Source organism: Rhinopithecus roxellana, chromosome 6, assembly GCF_007565055.1.
Source record: "Rhinopithecus roxellana isolate Shanxi Qingling chromosome 6, ASM756505v1, whole genome shotgun sequence".
NCBI lineage: Eukaryota > Metazoa > Chordata > Mammalia > Primates > Cercopithecidae > Rhinopithecus > Rhinopithecus roxellana.
Genome location: NC_044554.1, coordinates 113,470,376 through 113,487,256, shown reverse-complemented (window position 1 = coordinate 113,487,256; position 16,881 = coordinate 113,470,376). Strand labels below are relative to the sequence as shown.

Genomic DNA, 16,881 nt, shown 5'->3' with positions numbered 1-16,881 from the left:
CCACGGCTAGAACACACGTACGAAGATGAACTGACATTGCTCACAGAGAGACATTTAACTACTACTGCTCAACTTTCAACTTTACAACTCTCTGTGAAAACATTAGGACACTTTCAGAATGTCTAAGTATTTTTTTTTAAGACTTTAATTCTGAAAAAAAATCATTTTAATGTGGAAAAGTACTATGAGTATTATTAAACTACCACCTTTTCTTCTTTTCAAAACCTTAATCTTAGACCACAAGATGTTGGATAATTAAGTTGGACTTTATTACAACTGGGGCCTATGTGTAACCTCAAGTTTGACAATGGAATACAAGAGAAGGAAATTCCTCACTTGGAAATTCTCTTTACAACAAACTCTGCAAGAACACCAAAGTGAAAGAGGACTTCTATGTGGCTGTGTACACGCATTCCTTCAGGCACCTTCCACGCTATGATCTGTGCCACCTAGTACTAAGTTCACAGGCAAAGCCAATGTTCATGATACGGTTTAGCAATATTTGTGTCCACAGTGCTTAGACATCAGTAAAGACTTGTTGGACTGCTGAACTTACAGGAGGTAGGAACCCAGGACTCTTAGCCAATCATCTTATTTTACTGATGAGTAATAGAAAGAATAAAATACTCTACGCAATAACTATGCACAATTCTAAAAGATCTTGGTTTAATTTTCAAAAAGCATTTGAAATTACAGTGTCTCACGTTAAGGGCATACAAACACACCAGTAAACCAGAAGGCACGTGCCTACACTAGCGAAGGATTACTAGAACAAATTATTACAGGGTTATGGAAATAACAAGTTCCCCATGATGCCTTTTACGTGATTCTATTTACCAAAACTACAAACATTTCTCATTACTGTATCTACTGAAGAGCAAACATTAACCAAAAAAAATTAAATCTTAAAACTATTGAGCATCAGGGACCGTGGCTCATGCCTGTAATCCCAGCACTTTGGGAGGCCGAGGCAGGTGGATAACGTGAGGTCAAGAGTTCGAAATCAGCCTGGTCAACATGGTAAAACCCCACTTCTACTAAAAACACAAAAATCAGCCAGGCGTGGTGGTGGATGCCTGTAATTCCAGCTACTCAGGAGGCTGAGGCAGAAGAACTGTTTGAACCCAGGAGGTGGAGGCTGCAGTGAGTGGAGATCACGCCACTGCACTCCAGCCTGGGCGACAAAGCAAGACTCCGTCTCAAAAAAAAAAGAAAACTATTGAGACACCTAAATACAATCATGACTAGAACTAAATATTCTAAGGTTCCACATAAACAATCAATCCTTTTCAAAATTACTCATACACATGACCAAAATTCAGCAACTTCTAAACTATTTTTTTGAAACGAAAGCTTACTCTGAAAAAAGATGTAAATACAGAAAAGCAGAGCTACTCCCATTGCAAATGGGCTCTTGAAGGTCCCAATTTTGCATACTTCTGTCACCATTCCAACAGCCCCAATCACTCGGCCCCCATGGTGTTCCCAAAAACCCTTAAGATTCTACTACAGCTACTGAGATCACATCCTTCCCTCATAAATTTTGTTACGTTTATTTTAAAATAACAAATCTCTTTTGATGATGAATCATTAAAAGATGAGAATCTTACACCAGTACATTTTTTCTTTCTTGTTGGTTCAACTTTGGGAAAAAAAAAAAACTACCTACCAAAATCATCTTTCTGAAATAAAAAATCAGCACAATCTTGCTTCCCGATTATAGATAACGAATTATATGTGACATTTCCTAAACTAACCTCCAATCTCTTTATTCAGGTTTAGACAGTTCTCAGCTACAAAAAGGATGAATGAACAGGACATCAATCACTCTGGAATATTAGCACCTTAAGATGTCTTTAGCAGGTCAATAATCTTTTCACCTTAGAAGGACTTTATCAGATCTTGTCTAAAGCCTGGATAAAAGCTCTGCATTAAGTACTCCTAACAATTGACAGTGTATCCCCACAACACAAAGCTGTTTTCTTCCTTAGGGTACAATCCTCAAGGTCACGATTCTTTGCAGCCTTCCAGAATGACAAAGGAGCATTACCTCTGGCCAAACAAGCTGTCAACACAAACTTTGTCATAGCTCAGATAAAGAAACTGGCAGACAGTGATAATAAGGTCTAATTTCCCCTCCCTCCCAAGGGAGGTAAATAGATTTCAAATCAGTCTAGAAGCCTATGCATGGGAAGCCAGGTTATCTTTGGCCACACAAAGAAGAAAAGACTCACTGTAAATTCATCTAAAGGTTCATTGATTTCGATGTCTAACACTTCATCGGTGTAAAGTTGCTCCTCCTCTGGCTCCTCCACATATTCTATTTGGTCTTCTGTCAACTCAGCTTCGTGGCCTTCATACTGTCCTTCTTCTGGGTACTCTTGAGTATACAATTCTGATCCATCAGATTTGTGATAAACCAGTTCATCCTCTCCTTGTTCTTGTTCATACTCAGACTCCTGTTCACCAGATTGGTCATTAGTGTTGTCAGACAGTTCAAATGATGTAACCATGCCAGATGTAGCATTCAGACTAATGGTAACACCCTGAGAACTAGAGGACAAAAATACAAAAAAAAAAAAAAAAAAGCCAATGAAGAGAGGAGCTCAAAACTAAACCATTATATAAACAGCTGTTACAAAGATTTAAACCATGACTGGTAAAAAGTTATTCCAGTTACTGACAAACGCACAGTACTCCCACAGTACTCAAAGTGCTATGCAGAGCCGTGCCCTAAGCCCTTAATGCATACAGCAGAGCTAACTGTGCTATATGGAGCTGGCCACAGACTGGCAATGCATATAGAGCCTCTACTTATCATCAGCGGCAGGTTATTTGACCAAAAGAATTAAATCAACCACAGATGAAACACATCTGACTGGCAAAAGTCCAAGACTGAAATCAAATAGACTATATTTCATTCTAATTTACAGAATGAAATAGAAACTGCTAAGATTTCAAAGTAAAAATAGGAGTATTATGCTATAAGCAGAAAATCAGAGTTGGAATTTTAAGAACAATTTTTCTTTTTACATCTATGATAGAAATTATAAACTGTTTAAGAAAATCAAAATATTAAAAATTTGTGTGAAAATACATTTCAGTGTTCAAATAAATAAATTTCTATTAGTCACAAATATCTTTAAAAATTGTTCATAATTTCTAAGTAAAATAACAAAGGTTTTGAAACTGCAAAAAAATCATGTTCCACCTATTAAATCATAACAGTTGCACAAACAATAAGGTACAAGATAACATTTCCCACGCAAGATGGTGCAGATAAATCTATGTTCACACACAGCACCCAATCCTAACAAAAAATTAATACATCTCTTACACTTCAAGATACTATGGCCAAAAAACTTCAATGATGTATTTCTAAAAGGCAATCTAACTCAAAAGATCAAAATATAACAATGATGTCAAACAATGGAATTGGGAAATTTATCTGACTGGTAGAATAATTTAAAACTTATTTTTACCTGTAAAAATTATTTTATGTTAGAAAATCTGTTACAAATCCATGGCTGAATAATAAATGGCATATATTCACTAATTACATTTATAACCAAGAGCTTGTCTACATTTTCCCCATGTTTCCTCATGAAATTAAAAAAATTATTCCACCTACCAGAGTGTCTCTCTCCTCGTATAATATAGCTTACTATATGTCAACAACAGAAAGATATTCATCGTACCAGTCAACTAGAGTCTAAAGTATCACCTCCCAAAGTGTCCAAAATAGTAATTCAGTAAATGGTATCAATAAACTGGCTAAAATGAAAACAAATGCAGCAACATCAAACTGCAGGAGAGTTAAGAGTCCCAGGCCACTGCCCTCCACCCAAATAAAGCAATTCTTTAAAAGAGCAGTAGATATCCGTACTAAATGTTCATAACCTGCACTGAACAGAACTCACAGAGATCATTAAATGAAAGACCTACTGATTTTTTCTTTTTGAGACAGAGTTTCACTCTGTCTCCCAGGCTGGAGTGCAGTGGCACGATCTCGGCTCACTGCAACCTCCGCCTCTTAGGATCAAGCAATTCTCCTGCTTCAGCCTCCCGAGTAGCTGGGACTATAGGCGTGTGCCACCATGCTTGGCTAATTTTTAGTAGAGACAGGGTTTCACCATGTTAGCCAGGCTGGTCTCGAACTCCTGACCTCAAGTGATCTGCCCGCCTCAGCCCCGCAAAGTGCTGGGATTATAGGCGTGAGCTACAATGCCTGGCCAAGAACTACTGATTTTAAACAGCTGCTCTGTTTACAGAACATCCATATGGCTTCTACAGTTATTACTAGTATTCCATTTAGAATGTAATCATGTGTTAAAGATATAAGGCTACATTATTCAATTACATTCCATTATAATTATAAGTAACAGTTCCTATCAACCTAGTTAAATAAAGAACATTTATAATGAGGTAATACTGAGTACCTGAAATTTTCTTCGTCTTCATTATCACTCTGCAAAAGATCATCATTTAGCTCTTCATCTGACAAATCCGACTGATTCTAATTAAAATAAGAAATATAATTAATGTGTGCCACTTCTATAAAAAGACTTGTTACAAAGTACAAAATTACATTGACTGAATTGTTTCTAGCCTTATATTAAAACGTTTGCCACCCAGAAGGCTTTGTGGTCACCAGAGGACAATCAAGAGATCCCACACAAGGCATGTGGATCCCTCCTGGGCTCAGCTTCAAGTGCCCAGGCAAATTAAATGTAAAAACAGCAAGTATAATGATCACATTTATTCTCACACAAAAGAGAAAAGGTAAGAAGTTCATTGGTGGAGGCTTACAAACAAATAATATCTTCTTATAATACACAAAAAAGTAAGATATCCTTAAGGTACTACTAAATTTAATGCTAATATCCAAAACCTAAAGATTTTTTAAACAACATAAAAAGTGTAATTTTAGAAATAAGATTTTAAATAACTGAATCACTAAATTGAAATAAGAGATTATAATAAAACTTTGGTTTTTCCAATACAGATCACATACGAAAATAAATGTTAGCAGCTCAGTTCCCCACTCCTGTTCTTGATGGCACTCCTACCTATAAGCGTAGAGAGCCTAGCTATTCTGTCAAGAGTTCCAGGTTTTGTTATGTTATATGTATTTGAGCATCTTAGAATAGGTTTCAGGGGGTGTTATTCACACTTTCACACACTACTTATTCACACTACTTCACACTTTCTTCCCTTTTTAAAATTACTTATATGTAATAAATGGTATATATAAATTACTACTCCCTTCACAAAAGACAGTCAAAGCCACACACACACACACTGTCATACACACATATTCATTCTTAAAAAGTAAAGAGAGAAAAATCAACTTGGTTTTCTACTTAAAGGTGAACAAACAAGCAGTCTTTTTCTGGTAGTTACACCTAATAAAAACTTATCTGTATACTTTATTACAGTATTTCTGATAGTCAAAAATAATTAATCTTACTAGTACTTCTTAGTCGCATGGGACTCAACCTAATCACTGACACCACAATAAAATAAAAATAAAATAACACAGGCCACATACTCAGTTTATCTGCAGAAGGGAGAACAGATATGCGTGATAACAAAACAGACTGCTTAACTGATAACAAAACAGACTGCTTAAATGAAGTTTCTGGCTGGACGCAATGGCTCACGCCTGTAATCTCAACACTTTGGGAGGCCAAGGCAGGTGGATCACTCGAAGTCAGGAGTTCGAGACCAACCTGGCCAACATGGTGAAACCCTGACTCTACTAAACGTACAAAAAATTAGCCGAGCGTGGTGAGGCGCCCCTGTAGTCCCAGCTACTCGGGAGGCTGAGGCAGGAGAATTGTGTGAAACCGGAAAGTGGAGGTTGCAGTGAGTCACTGCACTCCAGCCTGGGCAACAAGAATGAAACTCCATCTCAAAAAAAAAGAAAAGAAAAGAAAATGACATTTCCATTAGGTGACCATATAATCTGTCATCCATTTCTGAGATTGAAAGGAGATGCCATTATGAAAGTGAGAGCTATAAGCCAGGCCTACCACAGACAAACCTCAGTTTGGCTGTCCAACTCAGTAAATAAAACTTCAGGAAATCTTTAAAAATTAATAATTCAATGAGAGACAAATTTCATTCAAGAGGCTGCTTCTCTGAGCTTTTTAGTAAAACTCTTAGTATTTGTCAAAAATCAATGAGCCAAGAATGCACCAAGCAAATAGAAAGGGAATCTGTGCTGTGTTGGGCCCTCATGGGAGTCGAATCTCCCGTTGAGGATTCAACTTTCCTCTCTGACTTTTAAACCTACTGACAGACACAGGAGACAATAAGCACAATATCCGCTTCACTGAAAAAGCTGGAAAGGAGAGCTAGGCTACAGCTTTGAGGCCAAAGCTCATTTCAACACATCCTAAGGAACTGGAGTGAACAGTTTTCTCGGGCTCCAGAGGGTTCTGCTCAGGATGGTCTGCAGGAAAGCAGGACCACAGATCCCAAGATATGAAGACAAAGTGGCCACAGATGCCAGTGAAATCCTTTCTCCCAATCTTTCCAAACAGGTCATTTCTCCCATGGGGAGAGAAACAAATATGAAAGAAAAAGAATAGTTCTCTCCAATACTCCCAAAAATATAAAACCTACATGGAATAGCCCGAGTTTAAAAACAGGAAGAAAATGGTTCGCAAAACATTCTCCAACACAGGCATCTATGAAACGGAGCCACCTCAGTGTATCAGGAGAATGTCTGTCCAACACAAGTTGATGAAGGTAAACACAAAAGCTAAAGAAGGAACTGCAAGCTGGCAACCAACTTCCACCTCACTCTTACCCACTTTCTAAAAGCTCTAGCCTGGTCACATCAGCCTGCTTTATCCTAAATTCGAAACCTTAATTATATATTTAAAACTGAGCCCTAGCCACCTTCTTGACATGAATGAATGAACTTGTCCCTGACAGTCTGGCCCGTGTGCCATCCTCAGTACTATGCACCTCCCTCGTGCTGTCTGTGCCGCAGGAGTCTTTCCAGGCAAAGGCTCCAAATTGTGCATTTCGTGGGGACCCCAGTGGGAGAAAACAATTTTTCAGGCAGCCGGTGTCCTCATCATGTGAACTCCATTCACAGACCCTGCAGTAACTAACTCGCTCTCACTAGAAATCAAATAAATAGAAATTAAGCCAACCAGAAAACATTTTTCATCTATCACACTGACAAAGATTCTTTTTAAAAAGTGGTATCGAACAGGGAATGGAAAAGTGAGGGTAATGCTTATTCACTGCTGCTAGAACATAAGTGGATCAAACATTTCTGGAAAGCAACTTGGCAATACAAGAACCATGAAATGTTTCCACCCTTAGGCCAGAATTCCTCTTTATAGAAACCTCCTAAGAAAAAAATCCCAAAAGCATAGTAAGACTTGTCCATTTAAATATCACCATAATGCCTGAGATTTACATAACATAATTCAGGAGGTAGGGAGTGAGTACGTAAACAGGAAGCAAAACAGCCTTTAACTGAAAATTACTGAGGCTGGGCGACTGACACCTGAGAGTAAACCGTACCGTTCTCTCTTCTTTTGTATATGCTTGAGATTTTTCACAAAAAGGTGTTTTAAAAAAAGTCATAAGCAATGAGCTGGAAACAACCTCAATGTACACAGGAGTGACTAGGTATACTGTAGCATCTACAAACGTTGACTATTATGTTGCCATTATAAAATATTTTAAAATAACCCTAATGACAAGGGGGAAATGCCAATGATACAATGTTAAATTAAAAAGAAGTAATGTTTTATATCTATATTTCAATTTTTTTTTTTTTGAGACCAAGTCTCACTCTAGCCCAGGCTAAAGTGCAGTGGCGTGCAACCGCAGGAGCGCTGCAACCTCCACCTTCCAGGTTCAAGGAAGCCTCTCGAGTAACTGGGACATCAGGTACGTGCACTATGCCTGGCTAATTTTTGTATTTTTAGCAGAGACGGGGTTTCACCATGCTGGCCAGGCTGGTCTCCAACTCCTGACCTCAGGTGGTCTACCTGCCTCAGCCTCCCAAAGTGCTGGGATTATAGGCATGAGCCACCACACCCGGCCTATGTTTCGGTCATATTTAAAAACACATGGGAAAAGAACAAAAGACAGGTGACAAAACGTTAGTCACGACTGTTTACATATTTTTCAGGCTTTCTTTTTTTATATATTTTCAATGCCTTGTTTCCTATAAGGTACAAAGCATTTATTTTATGTTAGGAAAGAATAGAGAAGAGGAAATGAGAGAGATACATCTCCTGTTCCAAAGTAAACACACTTCCAAAATGTCCAAAACAGATGCAACCCCGCCACTGAGACGTCGGAATGCACTGTCACGGGGCTTGCTCCAGTTCCAGCCCAACGGGAGGAACTTAACGACAATCAACTCAACTGAGAAAAGGAGGATGACTTCCCCCAGAACAGTCAGCATTACAGTCCAAACCAAATAGTATTTCTCCATCTTTACTGATAACAGTCCTGACCCCAAAGGTCAGGACTTTTTTTTTTTATGAGAGGAGGTCACATGTATTAAAAGGGAATTATTACAGCTTTCTGGAAAGAAACACAGGGCAAACCATGACATGAGGCTTGCCTAGAGATAGAAATCTAACTTCATGTCAAAGTATTTTACTACATTTAAACCTTTTAACATCTAATTGTTATTCTCCATTAAAGTGTCTTAAATACAAAGAAAAAAGTAGCCACTTTAGGTACAAAAATACAAGTGAGAGCACCTCAAAGAGTGTGCGAAATAATTCCCCCATACAGGATAAAAACAAGAGCCTTTTCCCCCAGTGACCATGACAAAGGAGGACTGAGCATCCCACCCCCACTCCAGACATCACACTACAACATAGACCAGAGACACGAGGCTCTCTCGTCAACTGATACGGATGCATCTCCATTTACTCCTATTGAATCAGGTGGATTTACAACTAACCACACTAACTCTCAGTGTTAGAAGTGATGACAGAGCCATCTAAAGGAAGGAAAGTGGGGTGAGGTCAAAGCCAGGCCACCTGCAGGCTGATGATGCAGTAATAAACAGAACACACAATGCAAAGTGGCTTTAAAAGAATTCTAAAATGCATTCATGCATTAAAGAAAATGCTAATAATGCAATATAGTAAGTTACAAGAAAATGGCAAAATTGGTAACTTTTTTTTTTTTTTTTTTTGAGATGAAGTCTCACTCTGTCACCAGGCTGGAATGCAGTGGTGCAATCTCAGCTCACTGCAGTCTCCACCTCCCAGGTTCAAGCAATTCTCCTGCCTCAGCCTCCCAAGTAGCTGGGACTACAGGCATGCACCACCACACCTGGCTAATTTTTGTATTTTTAGTAGAGACAGGGTTCCACCACGTTGGCCAAGATGGTCTCCATCTCTTGACCTCATGATCCACCCGCCTCACCCTCCCAAACTGCTGGAACTACGCCCGGCCTGGTACTTCTAATAAGAGATCTTAACTGTATCACTAATGAGATTAAAAGGGAAATCTATTAAGATGTGATAAATCAGTCAAAAGATGTGAACTTACCGCACTTCTTGAAATACAGATTTATACCACTAATATTATTGATAAATTTTAACCTAAAAGAACAATAGCTTGAGGCTGGGCGCGGGGGCTCACATCTGTAATCCCAGCACTTTGAGAGGCCGAGGCGAGTGGCTCACGAGGTCAGGAGATCGAGACAATCCTGGCTAACACAGTGAAACCCTGTCTCTAGTAAAAATACAAAAAATTAGCCAGGCGTGGTGGCAGGCGCCTGTAGTCCCAGCTACTCGGGAGGCTGGGGCAGGAGAATGGCGTAAACCTGGGAGGCGGAGCTTGCAGTGAGCGGAGATTGTGCCACTGTACTCCAGCCTGGGCAACAGAGCGAGACTCTGTCTCAAAAAAACAAAAAAAATTAAGCCTAAACTATCTTGATAATGAGAACAGTTAATAAACAGATAATGAGAACGCTGTTTTTAAACAGTTAATAAAATTTTAAAAATGTAGTATTTCACTTTCCTGCTTTACATTTCTACTTTTACATGTTTTATAATGTCTGAAATATACTGGTAGGGTTCTGTTTGTGTGTGTGTATATATATTTCGTAAACTGAATTACAGTGTGTGTGTATATATATATATATATATATGTATATACACACACACCCACAATATATATAAATAGATACACAAAATTTTTACTTCATCAAAAAGATTTAGAAAAACCTACATTAGGTTTTAGACTTCTATTTATTTTAATGTTTATTATATTTGAGTATGTTTACCTTTAAGCTTATCTCTGAATGCCTCAAAAAAGTGAAATCCAGAACAAGTATGCAAAATATGAACCTCCAAATGTTACCTTCTGTTATGGCAAGGCACAACTTTATGTTAATGCTGTCACAATCCAGTAACGGCTAGAATGCCTTGGACAAAGTAGGAACTAATCTTCAAGGATTTATTTCTTGAGTTATAATTACCAGAGAATTTACTAATAAACAGTCAATTCCTTGTGCACTTAAAAAATAATTCAGTTTACAAAATTTTTATCTATACTCAAGTTTCCAGTAATGAAACCCATGTATAGTGATTACTGCTATATGTTAAGTACAATTAAATGACTATTATTTCATCTCAGGACACAAATTTCTTACCTTTTTGCCAGATAGTAAATCTTCTCCAAGTAAATCATCTTCAAGTTCACTTGGGAGAAAAAAAGAGACATGTCAATGATTATTCCCATTAAGACTTGCAAGTCTGTAGGTCACTTGGGAATTTACCAAGAACTCTACAGCTAAGGTACCTTTTTTTTGAGACAAAGCCTCAACCTGTCGCCCAGGATGGAGTACAATGGTGCAATCTCAGCTGACTGTAACCTCTGCCGTCCAGATTCAAGCAATTCTCCTGCCTCAGCCTCCCAAGTAGCTGGGATTACAGGCATACGCCATCACGCCCAGCTAATTTTTTCTATCTTTAGTAGAGACGAGGTTTCACCATGTTGGTGAGACTGGTCTCGAACTCCGGACCTCATGATCCGCCTGCCTTGGCCTCCCAAAATGTTGGGATTACAGGCGTGAGCCACCACTCCCGGCCAGCTCGGATACTTTTACATTAAGTTTGCTATACTTTCCTTTTTCTTTATTAATAATAAAAATGTATTTTCTAATGCACAGAGAACATTTTACCTTTTAAGTATGGGAAGGCTTTGCTATAGGTAGTGCCTCACTATACTTCTAATTTTAGTTTTGCACCTTAATACGGGACCTTAATCTCTTGGGCCTGTTGAATAATCAGTAAAAGCAGAAACTGGAATATAGTAAGTCATATCTAAGCTTTCTCCTATCTTTAAAAACCTTAATGAAGAAGGAAAAGATACACAATATAATTAATTAGGAAGATCAAAACCAAAACCACTAGAGACAGTTTGACATTCATCAAACCAACAGAAACTGAAAAAAATAAATTTTAAAACCAAATGAGAACATAAAATCAAATCACAGTAACTAAGGGAATTAGCTTTGTATAACATGGATGTCCTATCAGTGATTTGCAATTTTTTCCAGCATACTTCTCTTTTAAATGATTAGAAGCAGGCTTTCTCCCTATTTCTACAATTAAAACAGAAACCCTTAGCAAATAAAAAAGCTGAAAACATTTTCCACTGCATTTATTAGAAACAAGATTTTTTTAGTTGATAAACATGGCTACCACTGGATTATGTTTTTAATTCTGGGGAAATCAATCTCTTGGAAGCAAGTAGCATTAAAAGCCAACATAGAGAAATGTACAAAGAGGAAATATAATTAGACGGACTTTAGTTCTAGGTGCAAATACTCATGGAGATTTAACTGCATCAATATTCTTGTTAGAATTGCCACTTTATTTTTTAAGGGGGGCTCTGGTTACAAAATTCTATAGGTTTTGAGAAATCAGCAAAACCATGATTTTACCAAAAAAATCATGTTTATTTTTAGCATGCCTCTCTGCAGAATATGATAATCCCAGGGAATGCATATATGGAGTTATAATGAAATGCATGTTTCTATATAATGCCTTTTAGAACTGAAAACAATCTGACAAATCATTTAATTCATGCACTAAAGACTTTGTTATTTTAAGTTATCCTCCAAAAAGTCCTATAACCTCATTTTACAAACAAAGAAAATAAGGACAAGACATGAAATAACCTGCCTAAAGTCACACAGCAGTGACAGATGGAGGACAAGAACAGCCCTTGAAAAGCAATCTTTCACAGACTCCTATACGATAGTTACAAAAAAATAACATACAGCTTCTCTCAATATTTTAAAACCACTATCGTCTATCAAATACAATTTTTGTATCTTCAGTGTTCCAACTACCCTCCAGAGGCAGGAAGAAAACAATGCTGTCTAGTCAACAATATTTACAATAACCCCATTTGAAATTTGATTCCAGATAACCAAAAACACACAAGCACCTCTTTGAAGACAGGCACTCGTCTATACCATCACCTTAAGTAACTAAAAATGGAATGTGATGCCAGTTTCCCAGGGCTAACTGACACAGTCATAAAAACAGGTGTCAGTAATTATACAAGCAAAAATCTAGAAAGTATGCCTTTTGCTGACAAGCACAAAGAAATAAATCAACCTTTAATAAATACTTAATTTTTCTAAACAAAAACATTTTTAAAAAGTAAGTGTATCAACTATAAAATAAGCAGAGAAAATGAAGACTCGTACTTGTTTCACGACGAGTGAGAAACAGGATGGGAGACAGTGGGACTCAGTACAAAACAGCAGCAAGTATAAACAGCAGCCCCAGCAAGCCACAGCATCTGCTCAGTACACTTCTGTGCCAGGCACCACTTGACAAGTTCCACATACACGAGCTTTTCATTGACATAATAACCCTCTCAGGTAGACCCTTACACTGTTGCCATTTTTTAAATGTGAAAACAGAAACACTAAGACGCTAATTTGCCCAAGGTCACCCAGCTAGAAGTGGTGACACCAGTGAGAGAATCCAAGTCCTAACTACTATGCACACACCCCACAGAAACTACATGTACTTTTCTTCTTGTCATTGTAAAGCTGGACCCTCACCAAAGATGTATATATAAGGAATAAATTTATTACATATGTAAAACTACATCCACTCTTGCCAAAAACAACAATGAACTAATGGAAATGACTGATCTCCATCTGGCAGTTTCAAAGGGGCGAGCAGTCACTCTGGCTGGCAGTAGCAGTAAGTGTTCTAGGAAATCAAACAAACACTGGGCTGAAGAGGCTTCCTGTGTTGAATTCTAGAGCTCCCTCAAGATTCCACCAGTAATCACTACTTGAGTATGAACAACCTTTCCGGCAGACATTTCTTATTAAAGCTTATAGACAATGAGCTCTTTGAAAGCAAGTATATTTTTACTTAGAAACAGAAGTTATCCTCAAAGACGTTTTTCAGGAAACAAGTATTTGTTGTTAACCACTGGGCTACAGCCTTTCAAAACCAGAAGCGAACCTGACCACTGTACATGGGGCTGTAGTCTCTGGGTCCTCCCCACTCTAGTCTGCTCTCCATCTTACCTGCCTGCTCTGTGCCTGGATTGTGTCCTCCAGGAGCAGCTGGCACAGCCTGTCCTAACCTCTGGCTTCCAGATGGAATCGCCCATTGGGAGGCACCAACATAATGTCACCAAGTAGGAGGAGAAAGATGGGCCCCTCCCTTCTCACCTGAAGGGATAGAGACTATAGTATCCCTCCCCAAACAGCCTTCACTTCCCACAAGGCCAGGGCAGGAACTGGTACTCCCTGGATGGGAACTCATTAGTTCTTTAACCTTGCCCTGTAAATAGACCCTTCATTAAATTTCTTCAGCTAAAACTTTTTGGGCCGGGAGTGGTGGCTCACGCCTGTAATCTCAACACTTTGGGAGGCTGAGGCGATTGGATCACCTGAGGCCAGGAGAGTTCAAGACCAGCCTGGCCAACACGGCGAAATCCCTTCTCTACTAAAAATATAAAAATTAGCCAGGCACGATAGCACATGCCTGTAATCCCAGCTACTGGGGAGACTGAGGCATGAGAATCGCTTGAACCTGGGAGGTAGAGGTTGCAGTGAGCTGATATCGCACCATTGTACTCCAGAGCAGACTCTGTCTCAAAAAAACAAAAACAAACAAACAAAAACAACTTTTTGAGTGTGCCATCTCTTTCTTACCTGGGCATGAGACATTCTTATCTTAAAAAACACACACACACACACACACAATTTCAGGTGTTGGTTCAGCAATGATATCATATTCTTCCAAACACCACCACCAGTACAGCACGGCAGAAGAACTTACCATAGTAATTCCTGACCCACTCTTCTCAACTTCGAAGTGTCTCTCTCTGTGTCATGCAGCACACAGAGAGGCTGTCTTATGCTTAAAACATCAAAAAAGAAATACATGTGGCAAAATCTTCATAGATGCAAACATGTCATTGAAGACAATAAAAAAAGGAAGAGTTTGTTCACAAACAACACTGAGACAACTACTATTCATAATAAAGTAAACAATAAAAACTAGAACCGTCTCACACCATGACCAAAACAAGTTTCATCACAGCAGAAAGCAAGACAGCTGCCAAAGACGTCTAAAGTCATGTCAAATGGACACAGGAGCCAACCTGAAGAAATTCCAATTCAGCAAATATCAGGCAATGTAACCACCAATAAAGATACTAAACTACAATGGATTCAACACAATCCAACATTTAAATCTATGATTTCAAAATGATTCAAAAACAAAACTCACCCCTGCAAGATGCTAGGGCTGACTTCTTAGTTTGAAACGTGGTAAACAACAGGAAAGACTCAATCACTTACCCTGTCTTTTCTATGTAATCTCCACCTCAGAAGAACTAACTGGTTTACAGTACTATTAGGTACTATTTCGTGTACTAGTACTATAGGTAACAGGAAAAGCGGAGGTATCACCACGTGCCCCCAAGTAGCTTCCAATGAGGAACGCAGCAATACTTACTATACTGCCACACCCCAGCCCCTCCCCCAAGTTCAAACCTGAATCCCATCCACTTCTAGTTCTATTAACTCACATAAAACACCAGCAGTTAAAGGGCACACTAAAAACACCTCAGGGAGTGCAATCAGCAAAAGGAAAATTCTAGAAGACACACTACCGTTTCTTCAACAAAAAATTGCATGGAACTAAAATAAGATGGGGGAGAACCTGTATATGAAACAACACTTGAAAGACAACTATCAATGACCGTGTGGGCCCAATTCAACCATAAAAAAGCACACAGACACATATCCAAACTGTGAAAGTAACAGTATACTCACACATACATTTAAAATAAGTGTGTATACATATGTATGGAGATATACATGCATGCGTCTACATACACATACATAGACACACGCACAAATATAAGAGAATCGGAAATTTAAACACTAAGATATTTACATAACAAGGAATTTTTAAAGATACTGTAACTATTGTGGCTGTATTTGTAAATCCTTTATTTTTAGAAAAATATATTCTAGAAATTTTGAGGGGGTTGCAGAGTATGGTTAAGAGATTGGCTACATGCTGATAACTGGTGAAACTGGAGGATGGTACATTGGGTTCATTGTACTAGTCTATTTTCACATACGCTTGAACTTGTTAGTAACTTAAAAATCAATTTAATCAATTCCAGGCAGACTGTGTATCTATTTTAAAAAAAGGCCAGGCGCGGTGGCTCAAGCCTGTAATCCCAGCACTTTGGGAGGCCGAGACGGGCGGATCACAAGGTCAGGAGATCGAGACCATCCTGGCTAACACGGGGAAACCCCGTCTCTACTAAAAAAATACAAAAAACTAGCCAGGCAAGGTGGTGGGTGCCTGTAGTCCCAGCTACTCAGGAGGCTGAGGCAGGAGAATGGCATAAACCCGGGAGGCGGAGCTTGCAGTGAGCTGAGATCCAGCCACTGCACTCCAGCCTGGGCGACAGAGCGAGACTCTGTCTCAAAAAAAATAAATAAATAAATAAAAATTACAACTTTCATAGACACATGCAGGAGATACCCAGAATACAAGGTAGGGAAGAATTTCTTAAGGACAAAAAGCACAAACCAATTTCCTGTGCCTCCTGAAGTGGGCACTCAGGAGGCCGCACATCATCTACCCTGACCACAAAGCACAGCCTACAGTCAGTCACGATGGAACACCAGCAAACCCAAAATAAATGGCCTGTCAACGTCATAAAAGACAGGCTACAAAATTCTTCCACATTAAGAAACGATGAAAGAAAAATGCAATGTATGATCCTGCATTGAATCTTGAACCAGAACAAAAAATTCTTTTGGGAGGTATAAAGGAAATTATTGAGACAACTAAAAACATTCTGAATAACCACTGTAGAATAAAAAATTAAAACTGGGTAGAGCACACTAGCTCACGCCCATTCCAGCACTCTGGGAGGCCAAGGTAGGAGTATTACTGACAAAAATCTGAATAACCACTGTAGAACAAAAAATAGAACTAGGCAGGGTGTGCTAGAACAAAAAAATAGAACTAGGCAGGTCATGCCTGTAATCCCAGCATTCTGGGAGGCCAAGGCAGGAGCATCACTTGAGCCCAGGAGTTCCTGCTTGCTATGATCACGCCACTACACTCCATCTGCGTGACAGAGAAACACCCTGTCCCCAAAGTAACAACAACAAACCTCACATATATATAACTGGATGTTTGATAAACTTCCTGACTTTAAAAATTATACCATATTTATATAAGTGAAAGTTCCTGTTTTGGGGAAAATACATGCTAAACAATACTGAAGCATTCGGAAGTGGCATGACGCCTGCAACCTACTGTCAAATGGTACAGGAAAGAAAATTTTACATATACA

At 38.8% G+C, this 16,881-nt stretch overlaps 1 protein-coding gene across 5 annotated transcripts in view; it reads right to left on the bottom strand.

The window, feature by feature from the left end:
* Positions 1–16,881, bottom strand: part of RBM33 (RNA binding motif protein 33) — a 135,418-nt gene that overhangs the window by 95,551 nt on the left and 22,986 nt on the right. For all 5 annotated transcript variants that reach the window (XM_030932067.1, XM_030932068.1, XM_030932069.1 and 2 more), the window contains exons 3-5: positions 10,658–10,706; positions 4,440–4,516; positions 2,235–2,553 (exon numbers count right to left, since the gene is read on the bottom strand). In XM_030932067.1, the coding sequence (XP_030787927.1) occupies positions 2,235–2,553; positions 4,440–4,516; positions 10,658–10,706 (445 nt within the window). The remainder of the gene's footprint in view (positions 1–2,234; positions 2,554–4,439; positions 4,517–10,657; positions 10,707–16,881) is intronic.